This window comes from Aulonocara sp. 'chitande type north' Nkhata Bay, linkage group LG3 (assembly GCF_057382095.1).
Source record: "Aulonocara sp. 'chitande type north' Nkhata Bay isolate Kocher_YH1m ecotype deep benthic linkage group LG3, A_spYH_male_GT1.1, whole genome shotgun sequence".
Classification (NCBI taxonomy): Eukaryota; Metazoa; Chordata; class Actinopteri; order Cichliformes; family Cichlidae; genus Aulonocara; species Aulonocara sp. 'chitande type north' Nkhata Bay.
Genome location: NC_141346.1, coordinates 73585923 through 73606792, shown reverse-complemented (window position 1 = coordinate 73606792; position 20870 = coordinate 73585923). Strand labels below are relative to the sequence as shown.

Below are 20870 nucleotides of genomic sequence, written 5' to 3'. Positions count from 1 at the left end.
AGTGGAGACGGCTTTATCCGCTGATCCACGTCACTTTACCTGGATGTTTTCTTTGAAGCTGGATGAAGACTCCTCTCCCTCACTCCTGCTGCAGCTGTGTGGTCCAGTTGGCCTCTGAGGTCACAGTCAACATCTGTAGCAGAAGAGGGGAAATAAAAGTCCAGGTTACCAAAACTGGGAGCTTTTCCAAAATAGAGCGTAACTGGACTTTTTCAGCCTTACAGGCAGATAGTCGTCTGAAGCTGCAGCTTTTTCTTTTTAGCTTTTTCCAATCTCTGCTCTCGGCTTTCTTTGAGAACATGTCTGCTTTCTTGGCATGGGTCTGTCTGCTGTTGGTGAAGAGACTAAATCCACATACTCGCTACTAAGATCTCCTCAAGTAGTCTCAACCAGATTACAGTTTAAGAGTCTCCTGAGAGTTTCACCTTGGGGAGATGCTGTCTTGCTAACATGCAATCATGAGCATTAATCTATGAGGTGAAAAAGTCATTTTAAAAGCTCCAGCCACAAGTTTTATTTCATCTGTGTTTTGGTCAGAGTCCCATCAGACCTCCAGAATGGTGTCAGAGTGTTTTCTATCCACGTGATGAGCACAGGCCTCAGGTCCAGACCTCCACGGGCACCATAGCCTCTTTGGAGCTAATAAATGGCCTGCATTTGTATAGCGCTTTTCTAGTCCCTAAGGACCCCAAAGCGCTTCACACTACATTCAGTCATTCACCCATTCACACACACATTCACACACTGGCGATGGCAAGCTACATTGTAGCCACAGCTACAAGCTAATAGGTGCAAGAAGGTTTTGTTGGGATAGGAACTGAAGAGGAAACTGACGAGGAAGGCAAGGATCTTCTTCAGCTCCTCCGAGCCGGGACCTCTTTGTGTAGGCCAGCATTGGCCAGGTAGCCCTCCAGCATCGCTGGATGGCCGACAGTGGAAAACCTAGAGGAGTAGGAGAGAAACAGCAGCTTGGAGCATGTCTTTATACTGTTTAGTTTTTAGAGCCACAGACTTTCTTTTAATGTCATTGTTCAGGATCTATGACTGATTATGTATTTATTGTATTCCTCCATGACTGTGTGACAGCAAGTGGAAAAAACCAGCTTCACCTTTGTTGATATGCTTGTAATTTTAATATTGATTAAATGGCCCATGAAATAATAGAAAGCTCATATATGAAAATGTATTTTAAGAAGTAAAATGTTAATCTGAGTACAAAGGAGTACACTCACCTTCTGGTAGATGGAGGTGTAGCGAGCGCTGGTGAACATCCAGGCCTCCTCGTAGAACTGATCACTGATTGGATCCAAAACATCGATGGAGGATCTGTGTAAGCGCTGAGGATCGTCCTGATGGACAGAACAGAAGGAGAGTGAGACAAGTGAAGATATACTAAACAACACTGTGACATGAACTGAGCCACACACAGTTTGATTCACAGGTGATTGACACATTATTTGACCACGAGCAATCTTTTCTGGTTTGACGCCGTCTTTGTAGCCAGAAACCAGCTCTCTCCTCGGCTTCCTCCACTACACGCTTCCCCCACGCCAGTCTCCTCCGTCACTATAAAGGGGAGAGTCATGAGCTCCATCACCCTCACCTGTGCCGTCCAACGTCCCGCCAGCAGCCTCCACTGCAGCAGGCCAGAGACCACACCCCTGCCACAATAAGTAAAAGTATATCCTTGCTGTACCCTTAATGCTAAATGTGCTAAATTAACCGCTGCCTTTGCCCCTTTGGGATTATTCTTATGTCACTGGGATGTTGACCTTTGACCTTCACATTAGAGAGATGGGCAGACATAATTAGTGTATGAATTTTAAAGTAACAGGTAATAAAGAGAGTGTAGCAAATGTAGTCAGGTTTATTACTCTGTATCACACATGAGTGCCCGAGGGAGGCGGGGCTGACTGGGGAGACACAGGAAACAGAGAGACAGGGCTGACTCGACATGAAACGATGAAACGTGGGACACGGGAACAGAAACTAAACACAGGCTGAAATGAACACTGAGGGAGGGAGAACTAAGATTACTGAGAGCCTGATAAATAAGAAGAACAAAAACCAAGAAAAACAAGAGTCAAAGAAAACCAAAAACACAAAGCATTGGGCCAGGACCCACTGCTGTGACATTTATATGTGATAAAAACATTAAAAACTGCTCAGATGTTGAAATCTTTCTACGTATACTTTAGGTTCAGCTCTGCAGCCTGGCATTTGGTTAAGCATGATTCAAACATTTGATTTTGTTTAACTGGTTTTAATTATAGTTACTTTTTGTGAACATTTGTTGCAGCATTTAAAAATACATCATTTATTTTCAAACTTTTATTTGATTTAGAGCATCATATTTGACCAACGTAAATGTTTTAATTTCATATAAAATAACTGAAGCAGTGAACTAAATATCTGAAATCTTTCCTTCCTTAAAAGTTATAATCCTACTTAAGTTATAGTGCAAACGCTTAAGCAACAAATATACTTGATGCTAATTAATTAATATTTCCCTTTGATGTTGCAACTATGCGGTCACTTCTGTCTTTAAACAAAATAATATTTTCCAGTTACAGAAATCATAAAGTCCAAACTACACTGAAAAAAATATGTTGTTGGATTTACTTAATTCAATGGTGGACATTTGTTGCACACAGATGTTTTGCTTTGGCAGCAACTTAAACAATTGAGTTAACTTAACACAATTTATTCAAGTTCAATAAGCCTGTGCAATTTGTGTTGATAAAATGTGACTTAAACATGTTTTGATGAAGTAATTTGAGCTCTTGGAATATTTTAATCCTTCACAATTTTCTCACTTTATCCCAACACCATTCAATAACTTTTACCCAATACTACTTGGTCACTTAAATACTACATGTTATCTTCAAATTACATTTTGCTATTATATTCTAGTATCAAATACACAATTTTCAAATGGAGGCCTTATAACAGATTATATTGTTCTCTTCCAAGATGGTTGCTGGCATCCACCAGTAACCTTTCAAAACAAAATGTCTAATTTCACTGCATTGACAGTAGGTAAAGAATTAAACTGACATTACTCCTCCACTGAATCTACAAAAATCAACAGTTAAATAATGTCAGTTCTTCCGTGTTCTCTGGAATCAATCACAGCAAAGAAATTAGACTCTTTCTTTTGAAAAATGTTGGGAAAGAACAAATCAAGATCAAAAATCAATATTCAGTTAAACAACAATTATAACTAAACAATTTGAGGTAATGTTATTTTCCATTAACATTAAATTAGGTTACTGAATTGGCAAACACCTTCCTATTAACACTACCCATTTTACCCCAATAACTAAAGAAATTAGCACTTGCAGGTCAAAACCTTTATTCAAGAGATGCAAAAATAACATTGATACAGTGACTGTCAAAAATTACAGCACTGATCATACTGTGACATGTTGGTTCAAAACAGCACACTTAGAAATATTCAACGTTCTTTACTTCAACTGAATGAAACTGAAAACACCATTTCACACGACCCATATGGGATATTTAGACTGTATAACTGTTCACGCTACATCTCTTCACTAGTAAAAGAAAGAAAAAATACAAAGAGAAATTTAAAAATGCTGCCAAAGTGCTGCACAGAGCAAAAGGAAAAACAAACAACAACAAAAAAATGGCCCTGTCCTCATGGCAGTTGCAGTGTATATACCCAGATAGCAAGGAGACATTGAACAGATGTTGATTTTCCATCTGAATCATCAGAATCGTCAGGATTGAAATGTCAACACAAAACCAATGTTGAAACAACATTGAAATACTGAAGAAACCTGACACTGACATTGAAATAACATTGATTCACTGTTGTTCTGTCATCGTTGATTGTTGATCTATTTATAGTTGACAAGGTGACAACAATCACGTTGAAAAATCATCAATTTATGGTTGAGCGGGAAATTAAAGCTGCTACCACTTGGACTATTCCGCAGCACCCCTATCACATTGGTACGTCCCTCCAGGTAACCATTGTCTTGTACAGTAGAGCGGGACATTAGATTTACTCTCAGTGGAATTGACCGGAGAAGGCATCAGTTCATGCACCGCACTGGCCTGCACCACGATTAGTATAAGGTAAGAATGAATGACTTTTGTTCTATTCGTTATTTCCACGGTTGCATTTGAATAACAGTAAAAAAAACAAAACAAACTTGTTAATGTAAAGTTTCGGATAAGATGTGGGAGCCCGATATTGTGTCTACTTTCATCTTACAATCCGGCAACAAATAAATTGCACTGCAAACAAAGTCTATCAACAAAGAAAACATTTTTGTTTCATACTTTTCCGTTATATTTCCTTACAAAGCTAGCTTTAACGCTTCGAGGGTTCCTTTGTTCTTGCCGTCGCCTCGGCGCTTGACCCAGACTTTCGCTCTGTAGTTGCTTTTTAGCATAGTACTACAAAAAATTGTAAATCTGTGATATATGATTGATAAACGTAAAGGTAACTGTATAAATGTGTTCAATGACTTTGTTACTTTTAATGATTGGAGAGCACCCGCTTCGATTCGCACTCAATTCAAACTTTACGCTACACGCTCACCTACCTTGCGTTTGCACCTTTTGTCCACACGTAAACTGCGTTTCATCAACTGAAAACTGAGATTTTTAAAGACGCCTGCCAGGGCGGATATTTTCGAAAACTCTGCTTTAGCATTTACGTGTGGACGAGGAAGACGGAGAAAACGCAGCGTCAAAGGTGTGCGCCTATTTTGATGCCACACTGTGCGCCAAGTTTTTGTCTCGGTGCCATGAATTCCTACAATGGCAGACTTAGACAAAATACTGTTAATTTTATTATCTTCAGTGTTTAAATGCTTACATATACACACGCAGTTGTATGTTAAATGTTAAATCAAACTGTAACTTTAGGAAATAATATTCCAAAAGCACATTTGTAATTACTTATGACCGTTTTCAACTTTTTTTCTTTAGACAAAATCCCCTGTACACATATAGTGACTCAGAGGATGAGCAGCCCACAAAAAAACGGTTTCCCCAGCCCCCTCGAGTGAAAATACCAGGTAATAAAATACTGTCTTGTGTCTTTGTACATATCTGTGTGTGACACAAGGAAACTTTTGACAAGTTGTCTGTATTCTTAAATACTTAAAAAAAATAATCTTTTTCTGTCAGACCTGACGAGAGCTGTTAACGAACTCCGTGAGGAGGTCAGAGCCATCCGCCGTCCCTGCTGCAATGAATCGGTAGATGCTGGGGTACTGCCTCTGGATTTGCCCTTGCACAACATTGAGGAGCTAAACAATGCAGAGGCAGCTCTTCAATCACAAGAGGCAAATAAGGCAATGGTAAGTATATAAAGGTTATGTACACTTTGTAACTATAAAGTGTAATAGCTGTCAGATGTGATTTAAATACATAACAACGGCCTGTTGATTAAACACACAAGCACTTGCATACACATTAAAGACATGAGACACGCTAATTCCATCTCTTAAAATGTGTCTATAGGTGAGACGCTTTGCCTTGATTGGAGGGACCACACTGGAGGTGCGAGTCCGCCGTGTAATGGCTTATGCCATTACAAACGAGCTGGCCTCAGTACTAAACTGGGCAGGGAAAAAAACCAAGGACCAGACAAAGCAAAAAAGGGCATTTAAAGATACAGCGCTCTGCAAATGCATATTTGGTAATTTTTACCATTTTTTTGCTATATTACTTTGTCCTTCTTAATAACAAGACTTTCATGTCCGGTTAATCTGGAGATGGAGTCTTTGGTCTTTGGCTTGTTTAGTCCTCGGGTTGTAGTTTGTACAGCCCGAGGACCCCATGTTTATTTTGTTTTAAAGACAGTTAACAAGAGCTTATTCATGTGCTCTAATTCACTTTTTTTGTTTGTGTGTGTGTATTTTTGTCCTAGATGGCCTGACGCAGCAGTTAGGGGCAAACTCTATGTCCGAGTTTGTCTTTGCACAAGCAGTGCAGAAATGGCTCCGATACGCCCCAGATCGTTTGGGTGGTGCAGGACGCACATCCATGCATCCCCATCCCAGAGTAAAAAATTACAAACTTCTGTGAAACATATAAATGGAAATAGGAAACTGTCTTTTAATAAAGTATTTAGCAAACGAAACATGCCTATTGACCTTTTTTTGTTTAGTTTTTTCTCTGTTACATCACATGCAATACTTTCTTATTTTAGGATATTAATATTGACATGATACATTGTGAGACATTTGTTGTTGTTTTTTAAAGGGTGTCCAATTTGAGGAATAAGTACAATTATGTGATTAGGTGGTTTAAGTATTGATGGACACATGCAGTAGTTTAGTATTGGTTAAAATACCTATAAAGAGAGGTAGATTTCCAGTCATGATTTAACTGTTGTTTTAATAAAAAGCAACTGTGCGAAAGAGGTGGAAAATCAACACCATAGCTCAACAGTGTTTCAATATCAGAATCTGACATTGTTTCAATGTCAACAGTATTAGAAAATATAACGTTGAATCAATGTCAGGTTTCAACATTGATTCAACATCAAAACCTGACGTTGTTTCAACATTAAAAAAGGGTGCAAGAGTGACGTTAGGTCAACGTCACACTTCAACGTTGATTCAATGACACAGCCTGATATTGACTCAACATTGTTTCAATGTTTCCTTGCTATCTGGGTAAAAATGAGCCCTGCGATCTGTTCCTGGAATTGAGCTTCAAAAATGCAGCAGAACAAGTGTGAGATTTAAATGTCTTCTCACCTAGAGCTGATCACCTTGCATGCATAACAGTGAGCTTTCCTTGCAGGAGCAGTTTTGTCTTAGTTGTGAGCTTTTCTTGTACCGGACTCTGCGCCCCAATTTTAGTGTCAGACCACACCTTCAGAGTATTCCATCAGAACCAACCACGACGCAAGAGGAACACTGATGACGTGCAACCCCATGACCCAATCTGGGGCAGTGATGTACCAGCGGAGTTCAAGTTGTGGACCACCGGACAGAAGGTCCTGCACTCACTGTTCCCTTGGGTCGGAACTGGAAAAAACACGTTAAGAATTGAGACTCTTGACTACCGATTTGGACTTTTCCTGAACAGCTCAACAAAGATAAATAAGGCTCAGAATGAGGAAATCGACGCGATCAGAATAGTGGTCATGCAACACAGGGTCGCCCTGGACATGATTCTCGCTGAGAGAGGGGGCCTCTGTGTCTTATTCAACACCACTTGTTGAACCTATATCCCGGACAACGTGCACTCCTTGACCATGACCACCGCCCTAGACAAGTTGCGACAACTGAGTAATGCGCAGCAACAAGACTATGTCACGAACAATGAGGACTGGCTGACCTGGCTGCTGAGTGGCAGCTGGAAGACCCTCGTGATAAAAGGACTCGTACTGATAGGAGTTCTGCTTCTATTATTGTGCTTGTTTTCTACATGTATCCTACCATGCATAAGATCCATGATTGACAAAATGGTACAGGCCACAGTAATTACCTATGTTGGACTGCCACTAGAAGATGAACCGGATGAAGAAGATTTAGTATAGAAACACACACACACATACTGAATGATGCTACAATTGAAAATGTTATAAGCAAGTGATTGTTGGCTGATAATAAAGTATGATTAAGTGAAAAATATTAACATCAGGAGGGGATGTTAAAGAAGAAACGCTTTAATGAGTTTTATGTTGCATTAAAGTATATGTTCATATTTTACCCTTAATAGGAAAAGAACAAAATGTACTACTCGCTCTGTTTATAGAAAGAGGAAGTTCACCCTATGATATTTATACGAACTTACACACACACACACACATATATGCAAAATTAGAGGAAACTGCTATGCTTGTTTCACCCTGCTATAAATAATAAACGACTACTGCAGCTCGGTGTGAGTCCTCTCTGAGCCCTCACCCGTGCAGCACGTTAACCGTCTCCAAGTGTCTCAGTGTTGTTTATTCACCTGTTTGATAACTGTAAATCTCTGACAACAGTTTATTTATACCATCTTCACGTGAACACATTCAAGAACATAACAGATGAAGAAACATTAAAAACTTCCACACTACATGAAGCAAGAAAAATAGTTTATTCCTTTATGTAGAAAAAACAGAAACATCAAACATCTCCAAGACTCTCTTTGAAAGAACTAAAAACCTTTGTTCTCATGGTCCAATCATGAGTGAACTCCCCGATGAAGCCTTGTGTGCTAAAACATGTCAGAGTTTTAAAGGTTAAACATGAGTTTCCAAAACGTTTTGCTGGAGAACAATGAACTATTTGACTGAGTTTCAATCATTTACAGACGAGCAAAACCAGGACAGAGAAAAAAGGACAAAACTGACTCAGTAAAACAACAGAAAAGAAGATCCCATGTAGATCTGTATTATGTAGAAGTTCAGCCCAGCAACCAGTTCAGTTCAACACAAGTTTAAATGATTCTATCTGAACTCTGTGGAGCCTGATCTCAAGCTTTTTGAGTCTGACACAGAAACCAGAGGATCTTTCTGTGTCTTCAGATTCACTGTGATCCAGTGATGGGAGTGATTTCAGCCCTGAGTGATCGCGCTGATGTTTGCACACAGCAGACAATGAGGTGAATGTTTGGGCACATTGGTAACAGTGAAACAGTTTATTAGTAACGTGGGATCGTTTGTGTGCAGAGTATGAACTGAGATTCCTGAAGCTCTTGTCACACTGGTCACGGCTGTAGTTTCCTTCCATGTGTCCACGTTCATGAATGTTACGATTACCTGACCGTGAGAAGCTTCTGTCACAGTGTCTGCACTTGTGTGGTTTCTCTCCTGTGTGGACTCGTTTGTGTGATTTAAGCTGACCTTCAGTGGTGAAGGATGACCCACACTGATCACAGAGGTGCTTTTTAACCCCACTGTGAATCAGTTCATGTCGTTTTAACTCACTTGGTGTGGTGAAGCTTCTCCCACATTCTTTGCAGTATTTCAGTTTGTCTCCAGTGTGTCTACGTTGATGTACTTTTAGGGTCTTTTGCTGACTGAAAGTTTTTCCACAGAGGTCACAATGAAAGTCTTTCCCACCACCTCAGTGATGACAGGGTTGAGAACTGGATCCATCTGTGTCGCTCTGCTTCTAAACAAAGACACAAAGACAGTGTAAGTCAGTCCTTCAACATTTGTATCCTGAACATCGCCTGAAATAAAGAGCATCTCTGCAGACGTCCAACTACATTTGACTGTTTCAGTTAACACACTCAGTTTACTGGGCTGCAATAACTACAATACTACCACCATAATACTACAGTAATACTAAAATTATAACTGAAAGGAAAATCTGAATAATCACTCAGAGCTGCTTTTCCAGGCAGTAGAATTGCTAACATGCTAACACAGTTTAATGAGCAGAGTTGTTCCAAACAGTCAGGCTAAAATGACAAGATAACAATATAAATACATACCTCACAGTAGCTGCACTTGTAGAGTCTCTTTCTGGTGTGGATCTGTTGGTGTCGTCTCAGGTGCTGTGGAGTTTTAAAAGTCTTCTCACACAGGTCACATTGATAAGGTCTCTCCTCAGTGTGGGTAAACATGTGTTGTTGTAACTGTGCGTCTGTTGTAAAGTATTTGCCACACTGTTCACAGCAGTACACATCATGTCTGGTGTGAATGCGTAGGTGTGTATTTCGGTTCCCTCTCTGGCTGAAAGTTTTTCCACAGATGTCACAGCTGTATGCCTTAATTCCAGAGTGGGTAACTAGATGCTTCTGTAAGGTGCTACTGTCAGTAAAAGCTCTGCCACACTGATCACAGCTGTACGCTTTAACTCCACTGTGGATGAGTTGGTGTTTTTTTAGGGAACCCTTCAAGGAAAAAGACTTTCCACACATGTCACAGCTGAACGGTCTCTCTCCAGTGTGGATGACCTGATGCTGTTTTAGTGAAGCCTTCACAGTAAACTCCATCCCACACTCGTCACAGCTGTACGCTTTAACTCCACTGTGGATGAGTTGGTGTTTTTTTAGGGAACCCTTCCTGGAAAAAGAATTTCCACACAAGTCACAGCTGAACGGTCTCTCTCCAGTGTGGATGACCTGATGCTGTTTTAGTTTAGCCCTCACAGTAAAACCCTTCCCACACTCGTCACAGCTGTATGGCTTAATTCCAGAGTGGGTAACTAGATGACTCTGTAAGTGGCTACTGTGAGTAAAAGCTCTGCCACACTGATCACAGCTGTACACTTTAACTCCACTGTGGATGAGTTGGTGTCTTTTTAGGGAACACTTGAAGGAAAAAGACTTTCCACACATGTCACAGCTGAACGGTCTCTCTCCAGTGTGGATGACCTGGTGCTGTTTTAGTGAAGCCTTCACAGTAAACTCCATCCCACACTCGTCACAGCTGTACGCTTTAACTCCACTGTGGATGAGTTGGTGTTTTTTTAGGGAACCCTTCCTGGAAAAAGAATTTCCACACAAGTCACAGCTGAACGGTCTCTCTCCAGTGTGGATGACCTGATGCTGTCTTAGTGAAGCCTTCAGAGTAAACTCCTTCCCACACTCGTCACAGCTGTATGCCTTAATTCCAGAGTGGGTAACTAGATGACTCTGTAAGCTGCTACTGCGAGTAAAAGCTCTGCCACACTGATCACAGCTGTACGCTTTAACTCCACTGTGGATGAGTTGGTGTTTTTTTAGGGAACCCTTGAAGGAAAAAGACTTTCCACACAAGTCACAGCTGAACGGTCTCTCTCCAGTGTGGATGACCTGATGCTGTTTTAGTGAAGCCTTCTCAGTAAAACCCTTCCCACACTCGTCACAGGTGTGTTTTTTCTCTCCCTTTCTTCTGTGAGGTTTGTCGGCCTCCTGAGAGCGCTGACTTCTGGCTCCATGTTGGTCCTGCAGTGACACAGATACAAACAGAGGCAGTGAGTGAAATGCAGTCGTGGAACAAACTCAACCTTCAAACTCCATTAACACTAGTTTTAAACCTGAAGGTGGAGCGTGGCACCAAACACCTTAAAGGTCTCTTATCCCCAGCTGCTGGTAGTTCTAACACATTACATCCAACCTGCTGTTAAAGATAATTCATGACTGTTCAAACACTAAAATCATGCCCATCCCTCCTGATTGTACACACACACACACACACACACACATTATTTTATAATTTAGATTATTTTGTTGTTTCCTATTACATATTTCTATAATTTGTATAGATTTATACAGAATTATTCAGTGATAATAAATCCTATGTTTGTTTATTCTAAAGGAACCCCGTTAGCTTCCACAACAGATGTTGCTCGTCTTCCGTCAAATACTCACATAAAATATTACACAATAAAGTGGATTCAAGATATCCACATAATTTCACTCTTACATCCACAGTGAGGTTTCACAATTGTTCAAATATAAGCAATCAATAATAATAATAATAATATCAATAACATTGAGGCACATTACACAAATTTCAAAAACAAATCATGTCTTACAATATTTACAACAACTAAAAGCTCTGTAAATCGGCTTTTAAGTGTTCATTGAAGTTTTGAATAATTCTCTAATTTTTTAAGGCAACTTATTCCACTTAAAAGTTGCTCTAAATGTAACAGTTTTACAAAACGTTACTTTTAACTCGAGCATTTACTAAATTGCAGCTTGTTGAAAACTGTGCAATATGATGATGTATTTCATCTGGATACTGCAGCTGAGCAGAATAAATGTGGTGTGTTTAACAGAATTGCTTTCTTTAGAACTACAAGTAAGCCATAGAATATTTTAGCCTGTACAGGAAGCCAAGAAAGGTTATTATGCATTTTATCAATATTAGTATAGTATGAACATCTTCACACTAATCTGGATGCCTTATTCTGGACTAACTGAAGTCTGTTAAGATCTGTCTTATTAGCTGCTGATCAAATGATTGAACAATACTCCAGATGAGACATTACTAGTGCATTAATGACATCTTTCATAATGAAGAAGTGATACACAAAGAGCATTTCATAGCCATAGCTATGCCTTGTCGGCAGAGTTATGTGACATTAGTGATGTTTGTACTTTCAGTGTTAACTTGGTTTTAAAGCCTTTAAAATATACGCCGTTCAATAGTCGACCTTAATCTGACAGAGAATGTGATGATTTTGTGGATAATTAAAGTCAGTCATATATCCACAAACACAACAAGCTGAAAGTCAGTGATGCTGCTCGGTTTGCAGTCCTGAACATCACGGCACAAGCAGGATTCACTGCACTGTTAATGTTAGCTGTGTTATATTGCTGCCTCTGTTCGGTGGTGTCGAGCCAAACGCACTTTAACGTGTGTTTGAACGAGCTGACGGTTCACTCGTTAAGCTGAAAGAAAGATGCTTTAATCACAGCAGTCGCACATGTGTCCACTGCACCATCTGGAACTCTTCTTGTTTACACTTGTAATAACACAAACACTAAATCCTGCTTCTCTGGTGCTGTTGTGTAGCAGTGTGTACACCTGAGACTGTCACCTGTCTGTCTGTCCTGCACTCTCTCTCTGTTTCTTTCTCTCTGATTGTGGAATAAAAGAATGAACATGTGGTTATAAGTTACACTTGTGTTTGAATCCTGCAGCTTATCACACATTTGATTTCCATGTGTGACGACTGCAAGTGTCCAGAGTGAGGACAGACTGAGGGAGCCACTGCTGCACATCATCTGTGAGGCTTTGCAGCCCTGATGATCCACCAGGACAAACTCAGCAGTGTGTGAGGAAGAGGAGGAGGAAGAGCCAGCAGCAGCTGACAGATGGAGAGAATAGACAGACTGTTCCCTGTTTGTGAAGGACTGCTAGGAAAGTTTAACATAACTGTCTGTGCTGAATCAGTCTTATTAGGTAATGTTCAAATAATGTGATCATCCCAGTGTTTTCAGTGTGGGAGAAAGTACTCAGGGCCTTCAAGTTACACACTATGAAAGGCAGCAACAAGTTTAATGTTCAGAAACCTAAAGTCTGTATCAGCAGCAGGATGGAGCTAAAAATAAATGTTGGTTTAAGTTCTATGAAGCTTTGAGTATTTTGGATCAGCAGCTGCTGTGTTTGTTGCATCATATTGCTGTAACTGTTTATATGCTTTATATATTCTGAGCTAAGTTGATCTATAGTGTTACATCATATTCTATAAGGATGTTATGTGTTTGTAGACTTTCTGCCCAGTTTGACCCATTTAGCAGAAGTCAGCCTGTTTAAGGCTCTGATATCTATTCTGTGTGACTTACAGCAGTTATGACATGGTCTGATTTTCTCACCCAATAAAGGAATATTTCATATATCAGTCTACTCTTCATTCTATCAGACACAGTTATCACAGCTCCTACATTTGCTTTTTACACATGTATGTAAGCATTGAGCCACATTTAGTACCAACATATTAAATGAACAATATTTGTCTCTTATATATGATACATCTGTATACACACTGTCACAGATACTTGTCTGTGAGTGAAGTGATTAATATAATAACTATAATATTGGCCATATTATATTTACATTACCACAGTGAGGTGACTTTAGTCTCATGAACAACATCAGCTAATTGTTATTTACAGCTAATCTTAAACGACTGTTCAGCACAGAAATGAAGCCCAACAATCATGTTTCACAGTCCTGTGGTCTCAGCCTCAGATACTCATCAAATCACACAGAGCTCATGTAGAAACAAATGAACTAAATATGTTCTCCTTCATTTCTGTCAAACAAAGCTGTATGAAACGTTTCCAGCTGTTAGTATCATGGTTGCTAGGCAACCTGGGCAGCGCGACGGAGGCTAGACGTCCCATTTCACGAACCTACGAGCCTCGCACTTCGGGCTTAGCGGTCTTTGAGTACGCGGCCCTTGAGGACTTTAAAGCTGCAGAACCTGAATCGGGATACAGCCATGATGATCTCCAGCCTCGTGCTCGCCAACATTCTCACCTGAGTTAAGAAGACGATCACTGAAATGGTCTCAGCAGGTCCTTTGATGACAGCAATGAAATGCAGTGGTAAGGCTTTTTGGGGATTAAGTTCGTTTTCATGGCAAAGAAGGACGATGCAGTTCATCTGATCACTCCTCATAACATTCTGGAGTGCAGGCAAAATGCTATTATAAAAACTTAAGCAGCAACTTCTCCAGGTTCCAATATTTATGCAATTCTCAAACCTTTTGGCCACGACTGTATAACCTCTTCTGAAGTTTAGTGGATATTATACATGGTTATGCTCAGGATGTGTCGGCCAGTTTCCACTGGAAACGCCTTTTGGTTAAACTGTCAGCGAGCAATTTGCATTTGCACTGTTACATTTTTATATAACTTTAATGCACATAAACAACAGCTGCTTGTTTCAGTGAAAATACATTGATGGGTTTTTAATAAAGTTGTGCAGCTGTAAAGTATTTTGTCTGGTGTCAATTCTATCGTCAGCTACATCGTTATGGCAAATGTTCAAATGTATATGGTGATAAATATCTTTGGTCATATGGTCCTGCTCTGTCTGTCACCTTCTGTGTTGAGCTCATTGTTTCCTCTGTAGTGGCTGAGCTGAGTCCAAGTAGCTGAAAATGTTCCTCTGCTGCTCCGTCAGACTCTCCTCCTCCTGCTGATCAGCTGGGACACAAAACAGATCTTTGTTAGGCTCCACACTGCACTGAAGAGTCAAAGTGTCTCATATGTTCATCTGACAAGTAAAAGAACACATTTTTGTTTCCCGAGGTGGGCAACTTGTTGGAAACAAACACAACAGGTTTGAGCACTGATACCTGCCATTGCTGGCATTGAAAGATGCAACGCCAGCAATGTGGATTGTCAAGACTCAAACCAATCATCAAGCAAAGACAACAGGGATCATTTGTTTCTCTTTATTTAGCATTCACAGCATTTGTAGTTGCCTTCTGTGCAGGGGAAGTCCACGCACACTGTGTGGTACCGCCATCCGCAGAAGGTGCATTCAACCTCTGTAAGAGAAACGAGGTTGTCTGAGACTGAAATGATATTCACTAAAGAAGTGGTGATTTGTAAAACTTCAAGTGTATGATAAGGTGAAAACAAATACACAACTGCATGTCATGTAGTTGAAGGTTTTTTTTCCTTTGGAAGACCGGAAAACACTGAAAGTTACAAATTAGTCCTTTATTTATCCAGGTAAAAAAAAATCTCATTGAGATTAAAAATCTCATTTCCAAGAGAGACCTGGCGTCATGGCAACACAAGTCACATACCACACAGGTATATAACATTTAAAACAAACACAATATCCCAACATGTGTAACAAATGTATTGTGCTTGAAACAAATTCAGAATAGGTGATAAAGCAGCTGCACATGTGTGTCACGAGTAAATCTGGCTGTATAACAAACAGAAACAAGTGATCCTGCTGTCTTTGCTCAATGGTTGGTTTGAGTCTTGACAATCCACATTGCTGCCATCTTTCAATATGTTTGAATGCACCAGTGTAAGTGCAGCCACTCAGACTCAATGTGTTCATAGAAACAGGTGCAGATGTGTCACGAGTTCATCCAGCAGTAGCTATGGCACTTGGCCACAGGGGGCAGCAGTGGACTGACCTGCATTCGAGACTGCTCCAGCTGCTCTGTGACAGTCAGTAGATCTGCTACAAATTGCAGATGTTACATCCCCCAGGAGGATGTCTCTTCTCCCTATTAACCCTTTGTTTTGTCCAGGCTCCACCTCCTCTGTCCTGATTGGATGTTGCGCAGAGTCTGGCTGATTGGTAATCAGCAGAGCACTATTTAAGGCCTGTGGAGCTGTGCTTCTGGGCCCTCTGGCCATTTTGGTTGCCATACTTGTGCAGGCTTGCATGCCTTTGTATTTTGTGTGAGCATTATTGTTTCATGTTCAGACTGCTTGTAGGGGAGAGCTGCCTTTTGTTTTGACACCCTGTTTTCTCCTGTTTATGTGTTGTTAGGTAGGTTATGGTTATAGGTTGTATATTTTGTTTCTTTGGAGTTAGGTAAGTTTCTTTTATTTCTACGTCAGGGATGTTTTGTTTGTTATGTTGGCCTTGGCTCTCCCTGACGTTACACCTCGGTCTGAACCCACGTACCATCACCAGTATTAAATAAACCTTGTAAATTTACCATCTTGGCTCCTCCTTCTCTATCCACATTTATGTTCGTCCCTTCAACCCCCTAGACTAGCCAGGGGACGTAACAGCAGATCATATGCAAGTTTTGGAAATGACATTATAAATATTCCTAACTTAGCCACGGCAGCATTGTTGATGTATTACCTATATACTACAAATTATTCCACCTGCTGAAAAGTGGATCTAATGTGGGCGGACTCACACTTAGCAAATAAACCTGTGATGTGAGAATGTAATCAAACTGTTGATCAGAGGCAAAGTAATTTAAAGTTTATGATGCTATCGTCTAATGTTAGCTGACATGATGTTAGCTTGTAAACTTATGTTGTTGTCTGGGTCTCATGTCTGATCTGATGATAATAACTGTGACAACACAGAGATTAAATAAAGGACGTTGGTGGGACTTATGTTAGAACTATAACTTCAGTTAAGGAGTCAGACGTAAGGTGACAAGGAGAATGAAGAGAATGAGAAAGAAGTAACTGGGAAGAGAAAATGAAAACACAAATTTGAAATGATCAAATTTGTGTTAACAGATGATGGTGATTTTAGAAATTCAAGTAATTTAAAGGTTTTATCCTATTTGTTGTTGTTTTTTTTCCATATTCTTCTATTTGCAAGAGGTTATTAATAAAACAGGTTCTCTTTCTGGTTTCTCTTTTTGGACGCACTCTCTACAGCTTATCACATCCAAAATGGCAGATGTCAAGTACAAAACCTCGACAGAAACAATCAGCAAGAATTTTAGCATCAGTCCAAAATAAAACTGTCCAACTACAGAGTTTTAAAATCCAACTAAACTATGAACAGAGATCTTTTACAAATAGGCTATTGATGAGATGACAGTGGTAACAAAAACGTACACATCCGCGCACACAGACAAAATGGCGGGAGAGCGTTTAACGGTCGACCTCATGAGTCCGTTACCGTGAACTATGGAGCGGCAGATTTGTGCTGGAACTGAGCTGCACACAGCTGATGTTAGCCAGGAAACATTACACACTGCTAACGTTACCTTCACACGGAGCTCCACACGGAGACGATCAGCGTCAGGCACAAACACCAAGTTCAGAAAAGAGGAACTTTGAGCAGGAAGGAAAGAGTCAGAGCGGCGTTTGAGGACACGTTTACAACCACGAACATCAGAATCTGTCTGTGCTGCATTCAAGTGCAAGTTGGAAACTCACTAATCTCTGTCATGTTGTCCAAAGATGATTTATTTCTGCTGGTTTTCTTGTTTGAAACACAAACATGTGTCAGCACTTTGTTGTTCTTCACCCTGCAGCATTTGAATATTTCAGGAGTAAACTGATCATAAATTCATGAAGTCATGACTGAAAGTGCAGACTGAGAGTGGATCACATGATGTTTGAGGTGTGTCATGTGACATGTTCAGTATTGTCACACATGTCTAGATTGTCCCTGATATCATAACTGCTCAAACACTGATGATTATATTTGAAGAATTATTCCTGATGGCAGCAAAGTTTGAATGGAGCTCTCTGTCTGTGCTGATTTGTCGCCCTCCGGAGGTCAAAGCACAAACTGCATGATGTCACTGTAACCACCACAGTGACAGGAAGTGTTTTTAAATGATGAAATATGTCAGTGATGCTGATAGTGTGTTCATCATAGACGTTCAGGCTTCGTGTTGACATGAATCAAAGTTAATGTCATTATGGACCAAGGACAGTACTCTGGGTCTCCTGCAGAACAACTCGAGCTGTGATACCTGAATGAAGAGCCTCTGCTGCTTTAAAGAAGGAGGCTCGAGGCAGAGGTGAGGTGCAGACCAACCAGCTTTTATTCAGCAACTTTAACAGAAGGATCAGAAAAATAAAACTATACAGCACAGTGATGCTGACTGAAGCCACAGCATTAAACTAAACAAGCATCTGATCATCTTTAACAACATCTAATAAATAATGACAACTATTTACTCCTGTATTTCCTACAATAAAGCCTGTTCAGATATTTGTTGCTGATGGAAATGTAAAAGGCTCCCAGGAACCAAAGGACAAAAACAGAGGCAACAGTCACAGCTGCAAAGGATCCCCTAACACATAAACTGGTTCGAAGATATTTTCTAGCTCTGCAGAGGAGCTTGATTGCACGGACAGTAAAAAGTGGATTCAATAACAGCAGCGAGCGCTGAGTGATATAATGGTGCTGCGAGCAGCGGTGCAAAGGCTCACACAGAGACAGCAGCTACACTGTGTGTGGATGTGATCCACAGTCACAGCTGTGGGTTTCAGTCAGTGTGTCTCTAACTTCATGGTCACATTTCAAAGCTTATTGGAGCCAGAAGATGTTCAAGTAAAAGATTTATTGCTGTACTCGTCTACCAGGATAACAGGAGGTTCATAAAGCTGTGTAATACTTCAGCTTTCCATCATGGAGTAGTAGTTGTGTCCCTTTGTGTTTATTAGTGTGTTCACACGTCTACTTTAACTTCACTCTGTAATGAAAGGATTCAAATCACTGATAAATACATACATGCTGACTCTGAGTCTCAGTGAAGGAGGAAAGGATGGATGAAGGCAGCCTAGTGTGGGTCATGTGTGTCCAGCAGTCATCCAGGGCCTGGATCCATCTGTAACAGGAAGACAAAGTCCAGCCTGTAATCATCCTATCAGGCACAGCGTTTCCATCCAGCATCCTGACGACGCTAACAACCCGTCAAACGTCTCCTCTGGTCCACAGAAGTCACACTTCCTGTGTCATGTTTACCTTTTTAAGTGTGCTATTCAAGCCTGTGTGACCAACTCTGACTCTCCAGATTCCATCCTGGTCTCTGCTGCAGCTTCTTCTACACGACTGTTTTCTGTATAATAATATCTGCCTTTCCCATCTCTGTCCCAGTGTGCCTGCCACTCGTCCTTCATCTTTACCTTCATTATACTCTTCACCTCACTTTCACTGTATTTTATAGTCAAACCTGCACGACTTCTTCTTGCTGCACCTTTTTAAACTTATCGTCCTGTTCATTGCATCAACACCGATATTCACAGGGAGCCATAAGAAATCCACTTCTATCCCTCTGTGTTTGATTCTATACAGTAAATGAAGTATATCAAAAACAATATGTTGCCTAGAGTCTGAAGACATATCACCTGTGGTCACTAGCACGCTGCTAGAGTCCCAGCAAACCACATACCTCCATATTAGTGCGTCCTCCACCCAGTTCAAGCCAGTAACATCACTACCAGCTCCCAGTATAAACTGCCACATCATCTGTAATTCTTTTACTCATCACCAAACTTATTTGTGGGAGAACAAATGCAGCAGCCGTTCTTTTATCTGACAGTGTTGACGCATCAGTAAATATCCTCACATGACCTGAGGACTTTCCCACTATATGAACCTGCTTTTAGTCGCCCCTCCTCCCTCGCCACAAGCTTCCTTTACAACATAACTTATAAAAAACAACTTTATTGACAATCAGCAATAACAATTACAGACAGTCTAGAAGAAGAATCACATGATCAAGGAGCAGAAGTTTATGGTTTTAATAGCTTTTACATTTTGGGAAAGTTTTAAAAACATTGTTTGGTTTTCTTTCTAAAGCGTTGAAAGGACGGCTTTGCATCAGAAAATAAGATCAGCAAATGAATCCATTAAAGTTCTTTTGCCTTGTTTGCAAAAGAAGCCAAACAACATTTGTGTTACAAAGAGAGACTTCAGAACAGATCAAAGATCACAAACATCAGGCACTGATGGAAACAGCCAAACACAGAAACAGAGGCACCAGCAGGTGAAGGAGGCCTGTTGTAGAAATGACTCTGAGTGCTCAGGTAGAAACGCATGAAGAACCAGTGCGTCTAATATTTGGAGACCAATCTGTGTTTGAGCGTCCTGGATGAAACACAGATCATGTTGCAGAGCGAGGACGTCGTCTTTCCTCCCGAGTGTGTAACTACAGGACGTGTGCAGAAGGTTTAATCGTCCTCCTGACAGTTACTGATGAACGAGTCCTTCAGGGAGGCTCCAGGATCACTGTGGCTTTTACCAGCTGCTGCTAAACTGAGAGGTGTTGCTGCTTCATGTGTGAAGATGTTTGCATGGCTTTAACAGTGCAGACGTTCCTCATGTGCACACATTTCATATGTTTTATTGTGATGTTTAGTAACATCTGCTTTCCTCCTTCAGGCAGACGATAAAGTGAGCTCAGCCTTAAACATGTGGAGAGAACGTTTGACCGACAGTCCTGGGACGACTGCAGAACAATGGTTTGTTTTTAATGATAAAGTTTCATAATGGAAATAAATGCTGAGCCTGTTTCATGATGTTGGCCCTGCAGCATCAGGCAGGATTAATACTGTAACAAACGTGTGTCACAGTTATAATGACTTTAAATGAAGACTTGGGTTGGATGGAGATGTCAGCTGGATTTGTGCTGACTGTCACTTTAAATGTTTTCAGTTCAGCTTCTAAATCTACTTTTGTGTAATGTTTGCTGAGTTTTGCACTTCATGACGCTTTTAAGAAGAGCCAATAAATCCTGACTTTACACCAAAATAAAGGTTTAATGTGTTTAGTGTGACAGTGGAGGAGAGCGCACATAATAAGAGTCATTAACAGAATGGTGACAATTATAATCTGTCTCATTTTAGGAGCAGCTCACAGGCACAACAGACTACAGAGCAATCAAAGCACCAGTTAAACGTCCATGTGACCGGCTTACAGCCAATGAACAATCAGTCCCCACTGTCCCCACCAACATCACTGTACTGGAAAGACTGTGCTGCCATGGTCAGAGATGAACTGGTACTAAAATGTAAGGCAGCTGATG

At 40.6% G+C, this 20870-nt stretch overlaps 4 protein-coding genes across 4 annotated transcripts in view; 2 read left to right on the top strand and 2 right to left on the bottom strand.

Moving 5' to 3' along the window:
- The window catches only part of LOC147336975 (protein NLRC3-like), a 465583-nt gene that overhangs the window by 26924 nt on the left and 417789 nt on the right, over positions 1–20870 (top strand). The gene's annotated exons all lie outside the window — the stretch shown is intronic.
- Positions 718–15052, bottom strand: LOC147336986 (phospholipase D1-like). Its single transcript, XM_086265756.1, has 3 exons — positions 14475–15052; positions 1233–1349; positions 718–942 (listed from the first exon to the last, which is right to left on the bottom strand). The coding sequence occupies exons 1-3, from the start codon at positions 14490–14492 to the stop codon at positions 718–720; spliced, it is 360 nt and encodes a 119-aa protein (XP_086121882.1). The 5' UTR covers positions 14493–15052.
- Positions 5157–6660, top strand: LOC147336988 (uncharacterized; the record flags this gene model as incomplete). The annotated part of the gene is made up of 3 exons (XM_086265781.1): positions 5157–5339; positions 5503–5680; positions 5912–6660. Coding segments are annotated over 3 exons (519 nt in total), but the record flags the coding sequence as incomplete, so codon positions are not given.
- Positions 8903–10779, bottom strand: LOC147336987 (uncharacterized; the record flags this gene model as incomplete). Its single annotated transcript, XM_086265767.1, has 4 exons — positions 8903–9098; positions 9424–10177; positions 10262–10539; positions 10624–10779. Coding segments are annotated over 4 exons (1236 nt in total), but the record flags the coding sequence as incomplete, so codon positions are not given.

What these genes read in the sequence shown, in the direction of transcription:
- LOC147336986 (XM_086265756.1), bottom strand. An exon ending in ACACCTCCATCTACCAGAAG is followed by an intron (nt 943 to 1,232) that starts GTGAGTGTACTC and finishes CTACTCCTCTAG; the next exon opens with GTTTTCCACTGTCGGCCATC.